Raw genomic sequence first — 15900 nt, forward strand, 5'->3', positions numbered from 1 at the left:
CAAGCCAGTATTTTTAAGTGTAATGAATAAGGCCTAGATTATTCAGCAGCGCTTAATGTTGCTCTACATAATGTAAACAACCATGACACTACAACCAGCTTCATTTACTCTAGGTCAGAAACAGAAGCTCGAGCCTTCTGCAGTTGTTCAATATAAATGGGCCTTACGCATTAAATAAAAAGCTGTTTTGTGTTCTACAGCTTCTGGATTGTGCCATGATCTAGCCCTGCCTCTGGCCCCTTGTAAATTGTACATGTTAATTGAAGAACCTCTGATGGCTATAGAAGTGTCCTTATGCTATACCATATACAGTATAGCGCTAGTACAGTGGTACCTCGGTTCATGAACTTAATTCGTTCCATGATTCTGGTCACGAGCCGAATCAAATTTACCCATAAGGTTCAATGTAAATAAGGTTAATCCGTTCTGACCCCTACGAACGCAGTCGCCAACCGAATTGGTCGCCAACTGAATCAAATTTTCCCATAAGGTTCAATGTAAATAAGGTTAATTCATTCTGAACCATATGTATTTTTTTAACCACAAAAATATGAAATAAAGTACAGTACAGTATGAAGAGAGAGAACACTAACCTTGCTTGAGGTGACACCAAAAAGCTTCACAGCAAGTGTCTGTCTGCAACCGCGATCTCGCCTAGAGGAAGCCACGACCACGTGTCAGAGCAGGGAAGATGGCCGCAGGTCGTGTTCGTCACCAGATGCGGAGTTCGCGAATGGAAGCAAAATTTGCAAACGCTGCTGTTCGCGAACCGAACTGTTCGTGAACAGAAGCGTTTGTGAACCGAGGTATTACTGTATATATGAAAGGGAGATGAATATAAATTTATATGGAGGTATATATGGAAGTATATATGGAAGATAAATTAGTTTATCTCCAAAATGGATGCACTGTGTGGAACAAATGACAGGCAAAGACATTTTAAATTAACAATTGAAAAAATCTAGGCAGAGCAATAAGGGGATTAAATATCCACAAACACTAGCACGATAATTTGGTAAGTAGAACAGTAAGTGGTAGGGAACCAGATTTTGAAGATAAGGAGCAAAAGTATCTAGCATGATTACCTGGCAGTCGTATCATCTAGCTGAAGTAATCTTTACAGCTGTGCTGTAGAGAGGAAATCAGAATGTGGCTCCAACCTGAGAACATAAAAAATACCTCCAAAAGCAACATGCTGTGAAAGAGTTGCTAGTTGATGGGAGAAGCGAGGTTTCAGTGAGGAATATCCTGCCTTCCAGCTCACTTTTAGAAGCAACACTAGTGCTATCATGTTTTAGATCCACATCTCAGTTTTATTAGCCATTACATAGCACATTTCTGCTTTGATATAGTGGTCATTTGAGAGAAGATCCATGCACGCTAAGTTAAAAGTTGCATTAGTGTTTTTACACAAATTTCCCAGTTAGAAAAAGCTATCATGCTGAACACTTTCCCATTATATAATTGTGCTTTTTAGAATTATTGAAACCCCTAGTAATCCAAATTGGTCAATTTTAATAGAATTTATCTTGCCACTGTTTTCCTGAAATGCAAAGGGACTAGTGCCTGGCTAGAAAATGGAAGGTGCATCCTAAACTACGCTCAGCCTATACAGCAGGTTTCACAACCCCATTAATCCTAACTAAGCATGGGAAAGGCTCCTATGCTGCATATAAAGTCTTCCCACTTGACTGCCTTAAGGTAGAAAATTACATTCTCCATCAGTGGCAACTGTTAGTAGCTTCAGTTCTTTCCTCCGCACGACGCACAGTAAAAGGCATGGGTTTTCTAAACCCAAAACATTCATTCAGCCACTTAACTTCTTTCATAAATAAGCATCTAGGTGAGCCATCCCCAACTTGCCATCCTGCAGGTGCCCCATGCTGTGCCTTCCAGAATGATCCAGCTAACATGGTCTTTGGCTGTCTTATCTGGCTATCATGTAAGCTGAAGACTTGATCTGGGCCTTCCAATTACAAAGTGGACAGATGTGCTTCATGTAGGAGAAACTCAATGATTTCCAGCTTTTAATGAAGCAAGATTTCTCAGAATTGCAAAACCCTTTGCCAATGCACAACCAAGGAAGTGGAATTTCTGCAAAGTTGCAGTACTGTTGATACTTTACTTGAAAAAATGCTCCATGGTGCCTCACTGTCAAATAGCAACAGCAGAGGTAAGTTGTTGGGGAACAGCTTCTCCTGTTGGACAGCAGCACTCATTTACAAGCAACAATCAAGTAGCACAAAAATCTGCCTTCCCTTGAGCCAAATTCTCTTTAACAAGGCCAGTACTTGGGGAAGGTGTATGTAGATTGAGAACAAATGGCTGAGGCAGAACTAATGGGTACTTAATAACAAACTCAGAACATCCCAGTTACCCAACAGCATAGTGCTGTTAACCATTTCCATTATTTCCTTTATGACTAACTAGTGGTTTCTAGTGAGTAAAATGTTCCAAATTACAGATGGGAGTACTAAGAATCCAGCCATTTAAAATCTGACCATGAAACCATGCCTTTCTTTAGTTTGCCTCCCTTTACCCATATTCACTTGAAGTGGAACAGGTAGGTGCTTTTGTGTGTATTACTGGAATGATATGGTCTCAGGAAAGTAAGGTGTTATCAGGCTTGCTTGTGGCCAAGATCCATGACAAATTGTGTTTCCTATTGGATCATCTTCTTTCCATTGTATTCCTAACAGTATGTCATTTTTAGAGTATTCACCCCATTTCTTAACAGCAGGGATAAGAAACACTCTTTAACTGTCCTCATGGTGGACATAAATTACTCTAAATGCAACGTGTCTGTCACTCGATTTTCTTGAAATATATGCTCTAGTGAGAACTATCCTGAGACCCTGCCCTACCGACATTCATCTTTACTGGCCACAGAGCAAAGGGCTCCCTTCCAACAGGAGATGTGTAAAGAGGCAAGAAGCAGAACCCCTCCTATACTAAACATCGCTACAAATTTATTACAGATTTGTCTTTCAAGTACATTTTGAAAAGTAACAACCACTTTTTAAACATGTGAATACAAATTAAACACAAAAATCATACACCCCAGTGGCAACGCAGTGAGTACAAATGGGGAGGGAAGAGAGGAGGCAGCAGCAGGAGTGAAAGAGAGCAAAGAGACAGAAGCAACAGAGTAGGTCCTTTGCACTTGGGAGCTGCGGCAGTGACTATTTCAGTCACAGGAGGTCCAAAAAGCTGGCCCATAGCACCTCTGCTTACAAATGTAGATACGCTGTTAAGAAGGGGCCAAGCTGTAAGACCCAATCTCCTGAGCAGACTGAAGGAAGGAGCTCCCTGCTCTGCTGACAGGAGATTAAATATTTGATTCAAGAAAATCTTATTCAGGGTACAGGATAGAAGGAAAAGGTAGAGGAGCCTCTGCCATTTTAGTAAGGCAGTCCTCAAAATTTTAAATTAGATGGCTTTTTAATTGGTCTATGTTTGCCTTGAGGAAGGGGACATGGTCCAAAGTGAGCCTGCTACATCCTGAACAGCAGAAAAGGCAGCTAAGGGATTGATGTGTCTGCCAAAGTAGGAGGTGCTAAGTGAACTGTTGCCCGCTGTGCTGGAGGACTACATTCTATTTCCTACCTCCCAAAGTGAATGACTTGTTTCACAAATCAATAGTCCTTTCTGAGCTAGGGAAAACTCCATGGGACTGGATGTTCAAATTACTAAAGCAAGAAACTTTCACACTTTGCAGAAAGTCTTCTCTAAAAGAATTGCCAAGAACAATGTAGTGCCATGGGCTACTAACAGAAGAGGCAAGACTGCTGTGAGCAAGCAGGCATAGAAGGACAAGGAGCTTTCCCACTGACCCATCAAAGGCCAGCACCTTCTGACCTTATGTGGAAAGATCAGACTTTTGTAATGGAAGGGGAAAATGCCACCCCTGCACAGTGATGGGAACAGCCTGGGACAGATTGAGAAGCCCATCTCCATAGTTAGTTGCCATGCTCCAGAAGAACCCCTGCCCAGCTCTAGCAGGTTCCCCCTCTGAAGAGACATGCCAGTCCTGCCTTCAGCACAGTATCAGAGGGGAGGCAAGCCTGGAAGCTAACAGCTCAATGACTTGGCTGGCAGGCAGGGAAGGCAGGCAGGGGAGAAATTAGAGCAGTTGGCATGAGGTCTTCTTGCGCCCACGTTTGGCTTGTAGGGCAGCTCGAGTAGCCATCTCAAACACTTCCCGCACTCCATCCTTTGTTTTGGCAGAACATTCCAGGTAGCCAAAAGCACTAATCCTGTTGGCCATATCCCTGCCCTCCTCTGGCTTCACTGGTTCCTAAAGGAGAAAAAGACAGTGAGGTCTCCTGGACTTCATACTGAGGAAGGAAATAAGAGCAAAAATCCAGCAACAAGAATAATGGGTTTCCACAAGTAATTTTCAACAATCATTATCTAGGACAGTCTTAAAGATTAAGACTATGAAGTTGGAGGGTTACCAAATGCAATAATCACAGGCACACAGACACCTCCTTTATGCCTCAACTACCTCTCTTTCAAATGTTAAGTATACATCAGTTCCTTCAGATGACATACCACCCTAGATAAGAACCTCCAGCTACTTAAATGAGTAACTCTTTGGATTTTCTCTAACGGAATCCAAAGCATTTCTATTCTAATGACAACAGTAGGTCCAGCAAGGGATGTTAAACTTTTGACTTCACCTGCTTCATCTTGGCTAACTCCCGACGTGTATGTTCATCATTACGCAAATCCTTCTTGTTTCCTACCAAGATGATAGGCACATTGGGACAGAAGTGCTTGACCTCTGGAGTCCACTTCTCAGGGATGTTCTCTGTATAGGAAGAGAACATAATTCAACCAACAGCTTTACATGAGAGGCTCCAATTCATTGAGCAGTTTAGTTATATGACACTACTATAGTGGTGACAGAAAGTTTGTGAACCCTTTAAAAACTATCTGTAACCCTTCAGTATTGTGACCTTTAATATGATCTAAGCATCTTAGTCCTATTAATATATACCAACAACACATAGAAAAACATCTTAATTCCAAAGTTGTCTCAGAGCCAAAATCTGAGAAAGAGTGGCAATTTAACTACTGCCTGGAAAAAATTTAAGGGCCTTTCCCCTTCATGGAACATTACTGAAATCCTCAGAAAAGGAAAAAAAAAATTACAGCTTAATTAACCACATGGCTGTGGGGAAATACAGTAAATGGCATAAACATATCCTACTATATTGACAGTTTTGCTCAAGAATAGATGCCATGAGCATATTACTGTAGTATTTCTAAAGAGAAAAAGGAAAAAAGACTAAATCTGTGGACTCTACATTCTTCCCTATACCAGGAATGGACAACCAGAGGCCCTGGGACAACAAACAACCCACAAAAACTTGAATGTAGTCTCCAGAGCCTCTCCAAAAGTTCCCTCTGAAATATAAAGCTTTGACAAATAAAACAATATTTAATGTAACCAAGAAATGAAGTATTGTACACACATGGGGCCATCAAATTAACTGTACCCCATTTTTAATTAAATAAAATTGGGGGGGGGTCCTGGTCCCACCCACCATTTTCCGTGCCCTTACTCCAATGTCTGGAGCATGAATCCCAACGTACTACTCAGAAGGAGAATAAGACCCTCAGCCCTACCTTCCAACTTACATATTCTCACCCTGTACAAAAGAGGAGATTAAGGACTCACCTAAACTGTCAGGGCTGTCAATGGAGAAGCACATGAGGATAACATCTGTATCTGGATAAGACAGGGGTCTCAGGCGGTCATAGTCTTCTTGGCCAGCTGTATCCCACAGGGCAAGTTCTACCTGTACAAGACAAAGTTGGCAAACTATAGGGATATGGACTCAAGAGTACATTTTGAAATATACAAGTTGCTCACACCACTACAGTCTTAGCATGTTTCAGTGAAACAGCTCAGAACCAAAGCACATGATATTAACTGAATTCAACTAGAAAAAGAAATGCAGTTTCAAAAGGCTGTATTTTCTTTTAACCACATTTTAATCCTTTCACACTCATTTTAAATTCTGTTCTTCAGCGGATACAACAAATCAGAGAGGCTAACACAGACCAATCAGAAGAGAGAAACAAATATTTTTAATCTTAGATATGTGCACTGGATGGCCCAATGCCCAAAGTAATAGGTAAAAGGCAGACTCATAACTTATGTCACACTTCACTAGACAGTTCATGGTTTCCCAAACTTACTTCAAAAACACACCCCACAGAATTAAATTTATTATCTCTTCTGCATATATCCAGAAATGTATGCAGAATACAAATGTATCTTATTGTCACCTCTTTCCATAAGCTGCATTTTGAATTTCATACTCCTATAGAATCAGATGATTCGTGAAGATCAGCAAATTACCTGTTTTCCATCCACTTCAATGTCAGCCACATAGTTCTCGAACACAGTGGGGACATAGACTTCTGGGAATTGGTCCTTGCTGAAGACAATAAGGAGGCAGGTCTTTCCACAAGCTCCATCTCCCACAATGACAAGTTTCTTGCGTATGGCAGCCATCTCTACTAAAAGAAGTATATTCTTAAGCAACTGATCGCATGGCTCTTGATGCACTTTTTTTTGGTAAAAAGTGTTCAATATTGTCCCACTTAATTTTACTTTTAGACTACCTTACCTTAAAAAAAGCTACCGTGCTACAGAGACTCAAGTATAATCTTTATTTTCAAAGCTTTTAGACTCTCACATATCCCAGAGGCAACTTTAGAAAATTAAAACTGGAGATGGCTGTTGTCAAGAACCTTACTGGAAGCGTGCCCACCTGCCCAGATAAGAGATGGAAATAAACCTGAGGTGATAGAGGGCATCCTAGGAAGCTGGAACAGGTGCTGAAAATTACCAGAAGGCAATTGTGTGGTTAAACCAGTCAAATGCACCAGGGCTGCTATTTTGAAAAAAAATCTCAAAACATGCTGCCAGAATTCCAGATGTGCTCTTTGACCCCAAAAAGTCAATGCACCATAACTAAAGTTGTATTTTCTACAAAACCATGAGTTGCTTTATCTGCAATGCAGATAAACCATATTAATTTCAAAATATAAATATCAAGAGAAGTAATAATCATCAAATAAAAACTGGAAGCTTGTATACTTGTGGAACCAGAACATGAACTGCAATGCAAGAATTGCCAAGTTTCAAGAATTGTGGATTGCAATACAGTTTCAAGAGGGATGGTATAAGATTAAGATTGTCTGAATACTGAAAGATCATCAAAACTGAAAAAAAAATGTGACAAGAGGATATACCAAATAAGATTTTCATTAGACTTTTTAAAATTTCACCCATTGAAATTTTGATTCCTGGTGAATAAACATTTTCTTGACAAGATTCCAACACGATCTCTGGAACTTCCTCCTACAATGCTTGACTTCCCAGTCTAGCAAACAACATTTATTTTTTATTCATACTATACACAGTAATATCCATAATATGCAGTTTTCTTCCATCATCTGTTTTTGTAAGTCTCAAGCTTCAACAGTCTCTCTTAATTTTAGAACTTATTTTAGATTTTCTTCCTGCTTTTGTATTATAGTTCTGAAGACAGTTGCTTATTTCTGCACATAATGGTGGTGTCAAAATGGAGAATTGTGACATAGTAGTAAATCACTGCTAGTTCAGATGACCAATTTAGATAAATTATTCAGTGATAATGATAGCTCCTTAAGAATGAGTTTTGAAACCTCAAGCAAATGCATAAAGAGAACAAGTAATTATATATGGTACAAATATGCCTATTCAAATTTTAATCGTTAGAGGCAAAGACAAGAAGCCAGACAATGCACTAAACCATGATCCTTTTAATGAGTGAAAAACTTATTTGACCACCTTCTGAACTTTCCCTATGTTTTTTTCAGGTAGATAATTGTCTTCTACAAAACAATTAAAGAAGATCAGGTCTGAACCCACAATTGCATTCCTAGAGATCCACAGCAATCCTCCCTACTGTAAATACTGGCCTGTATTAAACAGGCAATTCCCTTCACAGTGTCACTTTCACAAATGAGCTGAATGTGCTCAGTGATCTTTCTATTTCCTTACATATCACAATTGATTTAAACTGAATTCCAGCTTCCTATGATAAATTATTTGGAAATGAGAAGAGGGGCATGTATTACAACAATGCTATAAAGTAACTCATACCCACCATCATACAGTTAAAATGGGATCTAAGGTAATGGCTTGTTCAAGTACTATTGTATCAGTGTTGTCAGCGTTTCCCCAATGCTAGATTCCACATCTCACTGGCAGCATTTGAACACAGTCCATGTTGGAAGTAAACATTGTTGGTCTCAAGGGAGACAGAACTCTAATATGAATCCTTCATCCAAGGATTTCCAAAATGGCAGGGCAAGAACTAAAAGGAAGTGGCAATGTGAAAGAAAAACTTGGTTTTAATGGTTTGCCTAAAGTCAATCTGTTCATGACTGACATCTAAACTGGGGACTTCCTATTTTACACTAATTTTAATCAGTATGAATATAAAGCTACACAAACAGAAGTGCTGTATATCTAAACCCCACAAATCTGAGGTTTACTATATCTTGGGTTTGGCCCCAATTATAAGTTTCACTTTCTTTTCTAAGACTACACTATTTAGTTTCACTGGAATATCAACCATCTAAAATCTGCCTGGAAATAATCTTTATCAACCAAGGAAGCTAGGGAGAGGCAGGAAAGCATTTTGGGAGAGGCAGGGTGAGTCATTACCATGTCAAGTATCGATCTCAATTGTTATAAGTGTTGCATAAAACAAGAAAGGTCCTTTTGGCTGACAGATTATAACTCTGAAACTAAAAAAATATGTGGATTTAGTAAAAGATAAATCATTTATCACCAAAGACTGATATTTATAGAATAATGGAAAAGTGAGCAAGTATTAAACACTGTTCCAATGTTGGGATGCACACTGAGTAGCTCTAACAGTGCAATCCATTCCTGTGATAAACTGTGTTGTAGAAGAAGGATTACTACAAAAGTTGATGCACAAAGCAGGCATAGTCATCCCTGAGATGCTAAACTTGTGCCTGGATATCTCATTTAAAACAAACAGGGAGATACATTCCTTAATTTTAAAAAATTACATAGAACTAGCAGGTCAAGGGATACAACTGAGCTAGAATCAATTATAAATAAAATCAATTTTTTTTCAAAAAATGCTCACCTTCAAAATATTAAACTGGGTCATTTAAACAAGTTAAGCACAACAAAAAATTAGACCTCATAAACAGTTTCCTTTTGCACTAGTGACAACCAAAATCTTACTGGAATTTACACTAAACATATAATAATCTAAAACATTAAAATAGTTCAAATTTCATTTTAACTGTTAATTATTAAAGTCTATTTTTAAAAAAATGTGGTGTCAGGCATTTTTAAACACCAACAAGGAGTTTACATTTTCAATTCAACAGGGAGTACATTCCAGAGATTTGGGTCTGAGATTGACAAGAGATCTATTTCTGACATGCAAGAAGTTAGATGTTATGGATCACTAGAGAAACTTCTTCTACTAGTACCACTGCAAGTGAAAGCTACATTGTGAACATAATCACAATATTCTATGCAATATATGCTCAAATAGATACTTGTCCTAAAACTAAAGGTAATTTAACAAGTTATGCATCCTACAAGTTAAGTCTTATTAATGTGATTTAATAAAATATTATTGACGCAATAAACCCTTATTTATTTATTTATTTATTTATTCATTAATTCAATTTGTATGGCCGCCCATCTCAACAAATGACTCTGGGCAGTGAACAAAATTAAAATAAAATAAAAACTATTACAATAACACAAAAATTAAAATACATAGCAGCTGAGAATATATCATATATCATAATCACTAACATAACCAAGAAATAGATCCCTGCATACACTCAGGGCCCCAGACCCAGGCATAGAGTCAAGTCTTTAAGGACTTATGAAAGGTCAGCAGGATTTGGGCCATTCTGATCTCCGGAGAGGGAATGTTCCATAGTGTGGGTGCTACGGCAGAAAAGGTACATCTTCTAGGCACTCCTTAGCTGATGGGACCCAAAGCACGCCCATCCTACCTGACTGGTTGGGACAGGTATAAACAACTGGGGAGAGACAGTCCCTCAAGTAACCTGGTCCAAAGCCATGAAGGGCTTTAAAGATGACAGCCAGCACCTTGAATTGCACCCAGAAACCCACTGGCAACCAACACAGCTCACGGAGTAGTGGTGTTACATGCACCGAACAACTGGTGCCATTTACTACACATCCTGCCACATTCTGCACTGGTTGAAGCTTCCAAATGCTCTTCAAGAGCAGCCCCATGTAAAGTGCATGGCAGTAGTCCAGACTGGAGGTCACAAGAACCTGAGTGACAGTTATGCAGCTTGTTTCATTCTGCTTCTCCTACAATTTTGAATATATCAAGCACCCACAGGATCCCCAAATTAAATTACAAGTAGTTCTCATTTAACAATCACTCATTCAGCGACCAAAGTTATTACGGCGCGGAATGAGGGGGACTTAAGACTGGCCCTAGTAGTTATGGCCATTGCAGTTTCCCCATGGTCACATGATCGTGATTCGGGTGCTTGGCAATCAGATCGCAATTATGACGTTGCATCATCCTGCAGTCATGGAATCGCCATTTGCAACCTTCACTGCTGGCTCCCCATAAGCAAAGTCAATGGGGAAGCCATCTGCAAATGGCAAATACTTGACCCCGGGATGCTGCAACTGTGTGGGATTTGCCTAATGGCAACAACTGGGACTGCTGGAACAGCTGTTTTAAGTTGGCATGGTCACGTGATGTCGCACTTCATGATCGCACTGCTTAGCGATGGAGCTCCAAGTCCCAATTACCGTCAGTAAATGAGGATACCTGTATTTTTCAAAATGGCCAAGATCCCATATTTTAGCCATTTTATTTTTGATGTCTGTGAAATCACATGGTATCTGAAATGTTGCTGATCTCTAGTTTAGTATGCTGTTTGAACCCACCTTTATATATTTATTTATAAATTTTTAGAACCCATCCCTATCTTTAATGATTGTGGGTAATATATAAATATAAAAGCCAACTTACAACATGAAAATAAAATTCCAAGTAAATGCCTCTAATTGGTACCACTGCCCAGTCATTCACTGGAGCCAAAAGTACATTGAGATGAAACAGCTTTAAGTTACTTTGGAAGGCTAAAAAAGAGTAGGAGCTGTATGTACTTCCAGGAGGAGAGTTCCAAAGGGACTATTACAGAGAAGGCCTGCTGCCTAATCCACCCCCATACATTTCTTCTAGGGGCAGATATTGTCAACAGACCTCCTCTAAAAGACTGGACTAGACAGGCAGATTCAGTTTTGCCAAGGCACTGCCTGCTAGATCCTAGTGCCACACCATAAAGAATATTTGATAATTAGGCAGCCTTACAAAGCCAACAAATAAATATGATAACCAGATATCAGAACTGGGCGTGGAAGCTTATTGGGAACTAATGTCATTATAAAATTTGTGCTCTTAGAGGCTGGCAGGACTTTTAGCCTGCCAGTAGCCTAGACACCACAAAATGATTTATGTACAAAAATTTATAGTATACATTATACAAAACCAGCCAGCAATGGCTTATTTAAAAGCATGATTAAACAAACCATATCTTAGTAAGATGAGTGAAGCAGGTTAGCAATTGTATATGCTCTAAGTGTGCATTTGCTTTCACTTAATTTAACTAATGTTACCTTAATATAAATAACAGTCTAGCCTTGGAAATCTGGATACCTGGGGAAATGTTTTTTTGTGTATCTGTGTTCAATATATATCACAAGTGCAACTATACAACATCAGATGTTATTGTACAAATCCAATCAGATATAGCTATTGGCCATGCTGTTGGGCGACTGATGGGAATTGCACCTCAGCAATGACCTGAGGGCCATAGGTTCTGGAGCCCTGATTTACAACAAGACCAAAACAGCTATTGCTATTCTCTTTTACTTAAAAAAAAGTGTATTTAAATTTTAATTTGCATTAAAAATGTAATACACCATATTAGTAAATGTTGTATTGACCATGCTTATGAAAAAGGACTGAATGAGTTAACTGGCATTTTCTATAGTTTGACTCATCAGATCCAAAACAGAAGCTTTTTCCTCTAGGAAAATTTCTCATTGCCCAGTTCTGAAATCTGGCACTGCAAGTCTAATGTTGTTGGAAACCTGCATGCTGTTTTTAAAGACAAGAAAGTTTTTATACCATAGCTCAGGGTTAGTAAGGGAGGAACTGAATAGTGACTAATTGCTTTGGATGTGCATTGACAGGATATTTAAAGCTAGGAAAGTTACACTAATATCTGGTGCTCTAAACAACCTTTTCTCATATATTCAGAAGGAAAGAGAATACAATCTGCTTGACCAAGATTTACAGTAAATACTTGTTAAAAGATTTTAAGGCCAGGAATTAACTGATCAAATTCAATTCCACACGAATCCTCCAGAAAGAATTCATACTGCTAGAGAATCCTCCATTAGAGCAATCAATGTTAACCTTTCCTTGGTGCTAGACTGCAATCATCAAACAGACCCAGTTCCAATTAACAGAAACTCTAAAATTAAACTGTTATTCTCATCTAGTATATGATTAGAGTCAACATCCTCAAGTGACTCAGCAAGTTGGCAAACAATTTTATTATGATTTAATTAAGGAACACAGGCTGAGAGCACTAAAAAATGTTTCCTATTTTTAGTCACCAAAATCAGCGCCCAAATTCTAGTATACAGAATTCAGGCTGGCCTCCCCAGAACAAATTCTATTTGTACAAACACTCACGTCAGCTGTCCCTTTACTCTTTCACTGCAATGAAATCTATTACTTGTAATTTTAAAAAGAACAACAGATACAGCCCATTTACCCTGCCCCAAACTACAATGAAATGAGCATCACCCCGTGATCTAAGAAACCTGTAGAACAATCTTATTCAACATGATGCCCTCCAAGAGGGGTAATTCACAGTAACAATTTACCTGCTGAGAAAGTTTCATATAGCTCACAATTAAGAACTGTAGCAGCTCAGTTTAAGGGTTTTGACAGCATTTTGTCTCCATTCTTATATACGACCTATCAGTGGTATTCCTATTTAATAAAGTATGTCTTCTAATGTAAGAAAATTGTTAATTTTAATTTTCAAAAAGGTTAAGATTTCCAGACATTTGTCTCTAGAACTAGAAGACCAACAATAAACTGCTGGATACAAATATTCCCATATTTCAAGAACAATTAGGAGATAAGGTTGAGACATGTTATATCCATAGTACAATCCAGAGATTTGCCCTGTGTTACAGGAATAAAGAATAGTTGAATGTTTAAAAAATTAAGAGAAAGATGAGCAGGATTTAACAACCTATAGCTCCTGATATATTGGTGAATTCCAATTTATTATCAGTTTTAGCTCAGAAACTGTATAATGTAGAAAGTAAAATGATAGTTGACCATAAACATTCTAAATGAGAAGAGGCAAAAGTGCCTCCTCTTATTTAGATAGATAGGATCTACTTAGTTCATTGCTTTTGCTGGATAATGGCTGTAATAAATTGAAGCTGAATCTCAGAACTTTTGGAAACAAACTAATGAGCAAACAAAAACAGAGCCTCAAGGAACCAAATACAATTGTAAAACAAGATCCTCTAAGTACATGCTCAGCTCAAGAATCTGTTTTCAGTACCAAAATCAGAGTTTGCATCCAAGTTTTTAAATGCACTAATCTACTTTTATTTCCTTTCAAGATTAAATTTCTCCCAATGTAATTTAGAACAGGCAGTTTTTCTGGAAACTATTATTAAATGATTCAATCAATTCTTTGCTAATCTACTGTACAGTATTGCAAATCTTCCAGAGAATTACCAGATCCTGACTTCTGCCCATCTCTGACTCAAAGAAAACATAAAGTTAGATAAGGGGGAATAAAAAGAGAGGTTGGAACATTTTGCACTCCTCCTGTGTGGTTGTATCACCCTTCATTTTTTTCACTGGAAAAAGAGGAAGCTTTGGAAAACAGAACCTTACACTGAGTTTTCTCTTCCAAAATTACAGAAGTTACTTAAGTGGGCACTGTTACAGGGGGGCCACAAAAGACAAGATCCATATACAAGAAATAATATTAAGAGCAAACTCAAACATTTACCAACAGAGTAATAATCCCTTCTTACAACTTTAGTTTTTTCATTTTTTATCACTATACATGATGTAGGCATCTGCAAATATACACATATTCAAGACACAAACATACAAAACAGCTGCCAAATAGTAATTTCTGAAAACTTTCAATATATATAAAGCTCAAAGAAAATCTTTAGATTATGGTTCTTTCAAACTGGTTAGAGAAATGAAGTACTGCAATATATGCAGCACGCTCCAAATTTCTACAGAAAATTATTTCACAAAATGCAACTTATTTAGCAAAATTAAATTTGATTCCCAAATCAGCACACTGAGGATTGCACTTATACAATATATATTCAATATATAATGACTGAAACTTATTGTGCAATTGTAATAATACATTAATAATAGTGTGTGCGCTGTCTCTTAAGCATTTTCATTTATAAATAGGAAGGACAGTTTAAGTCCACAGACTAAGATGAAATTACATTTTTTTAATTTACCACAAAATGTGTGGTCTTGGTTCTTCTCTAATTTTCAACTAGCCAAAACTAAGTTATACTGCTAGAAGTAGTAAAGTTTCATGTTTAAAATTTGTAATTGTCCAAACAGGAATAAACACATATACATTTTACTTTCCAGTGTTCTCAGAGCAAAAAAAGAAAATACTGTGTATATTTTAGGAGACTTCATTTTCTAACGAAAAAGAGAAAATGTGTTTTGCAAGGCTTCAAAAGTTCCCAAACTTCCTATTATCAGTAAAACTGTGATATACAAACTTCTATACCCCTTTCAGGATAATTAACAAAGAACAATTCCAACTTTCTACTCCCTTTTATCAGGTCAAGTTTTCACCACGCTCCTACATCACGCAAATCTGCTACCGCCAAGAAACAATGTTAGAGACTGCACAAATATTACGTACAAACTAGTATTTGCGTCTGTCATCCGAACTCACTTCAACTTCATTGTGAAAACAGACGATGAAAGAAAGTGCAGAGGCCGCGACGGAAAAACACGTCTAGGCGGCTTCCCCACTCCCCTCGAAGGGAATTTCCAGCGCGCCTTTACCACTTTTATCGTGTAAAATGGAGATTTCCGAATCGAGCCGGAAACCAGCGGGCGTGTTACTTGACTCTTTTTCATAAGCTGCCCCCGCCTCAAGATACAAAACTAAGCTGTACGTGCGCGAGGAACCCCGTAGATTCACCTCCAACTTCGTAACTAAGACCCGCCCCACTCAATCAAAATCCCCTCACCCCCACCCCCGCGCACGAGCCGCCCCGCCGCCAACTGTCTTCTCACTTCGCGCATGCGCTCCAGACAACTCTCCGATTCCTTCCCACCCCGCAACCAACTTTACCCCAACAGCTTTTTTTTTTTTAAAAACTGAAGCCCTTCAACTTTGAACCCCCAAAACTTCTAATATGATCACACACTCGGGAAAAAAGTGTTCTACTCTTCTCTTATCCAATCTCCTACGAATTGCCACCTTACCGGTTTGGTTTTATCCGACTGCCGGCTCCGCCCGGCTCCCTGACCGCCGCCGCCCGGACTCTCCACAGCTGCCCCTTACAGACCCCTCCCACTTCGTGATTGACAGGAACCTCCACCCTATTGCATCACCTTATGCAAACTTCTTGGAGCGCTGCCGTCATATAAAAGAGGGCCGAGTCCGTCCCACCATGAGATTGACAATAGAGGGCAAGCAATGGGAAAGCACCATGCTCCCCAACTTCTATTTGAT

General features: G+C 38.7%; 1 protein-coding gene across 5 annotated transcripts; it reads right to left on the bottom strand.

Annotated features, from left to right (window-relative positions):
• Nucleotides 1–2949: 2949 nt before the first annotated feature.
• LOC103048136 (transforming protein RhoA-like) lies at nt 2950–15900 on the bottom strand. Of its 5 annotated transcripts, none has more exons than XM_007423610.4 (5): nt 15780–15900; nt 6374–6531; nt 5687–5807; nt 4683–4813; nt 2950–4297 (listed from the first exon to the last, which is right to left on the bottom strand). In XM_007423610.4, exons 2-5 carry the CDS (start codon nt 6527–6529, stop codon nt 4124–4126), a joined length of 582 nt encoding a protein of 193 aa, XP_007423672.1. In that variant the 5' UTR covers nt 6530–6531; nt 15780–15900; the 3' UTR covers nt 2950–4123. The 5 variants fall into 5 exon arrangements, with proteins under 5 accessions (XP_007423672.1, XP_007423670.1, XP_007423669.1 ...); XM_007423608.2 differs by having other exon boundaries at nt 15651–15790; XM_007423607.3 differs by having other exon boundaries at nt 6374–6534; nt 15651–15789.

Source organism: Python bivittatus, unplaced genomic scaffold (genome assembly GCF_059951505.1).
Source record: "Python bivittatus isolate LINGU-HERP-01145 unplaced genomic scaffold, Pbiv_v1 ctg000220_np1212, whole genome shotgun sequence".
Classification (NCBI taxonomy): Eukaryota; Metazoa; Chordata; class Lepidosauria; order Squamata; family Pythonidae; genus Python; species Python bivittatus.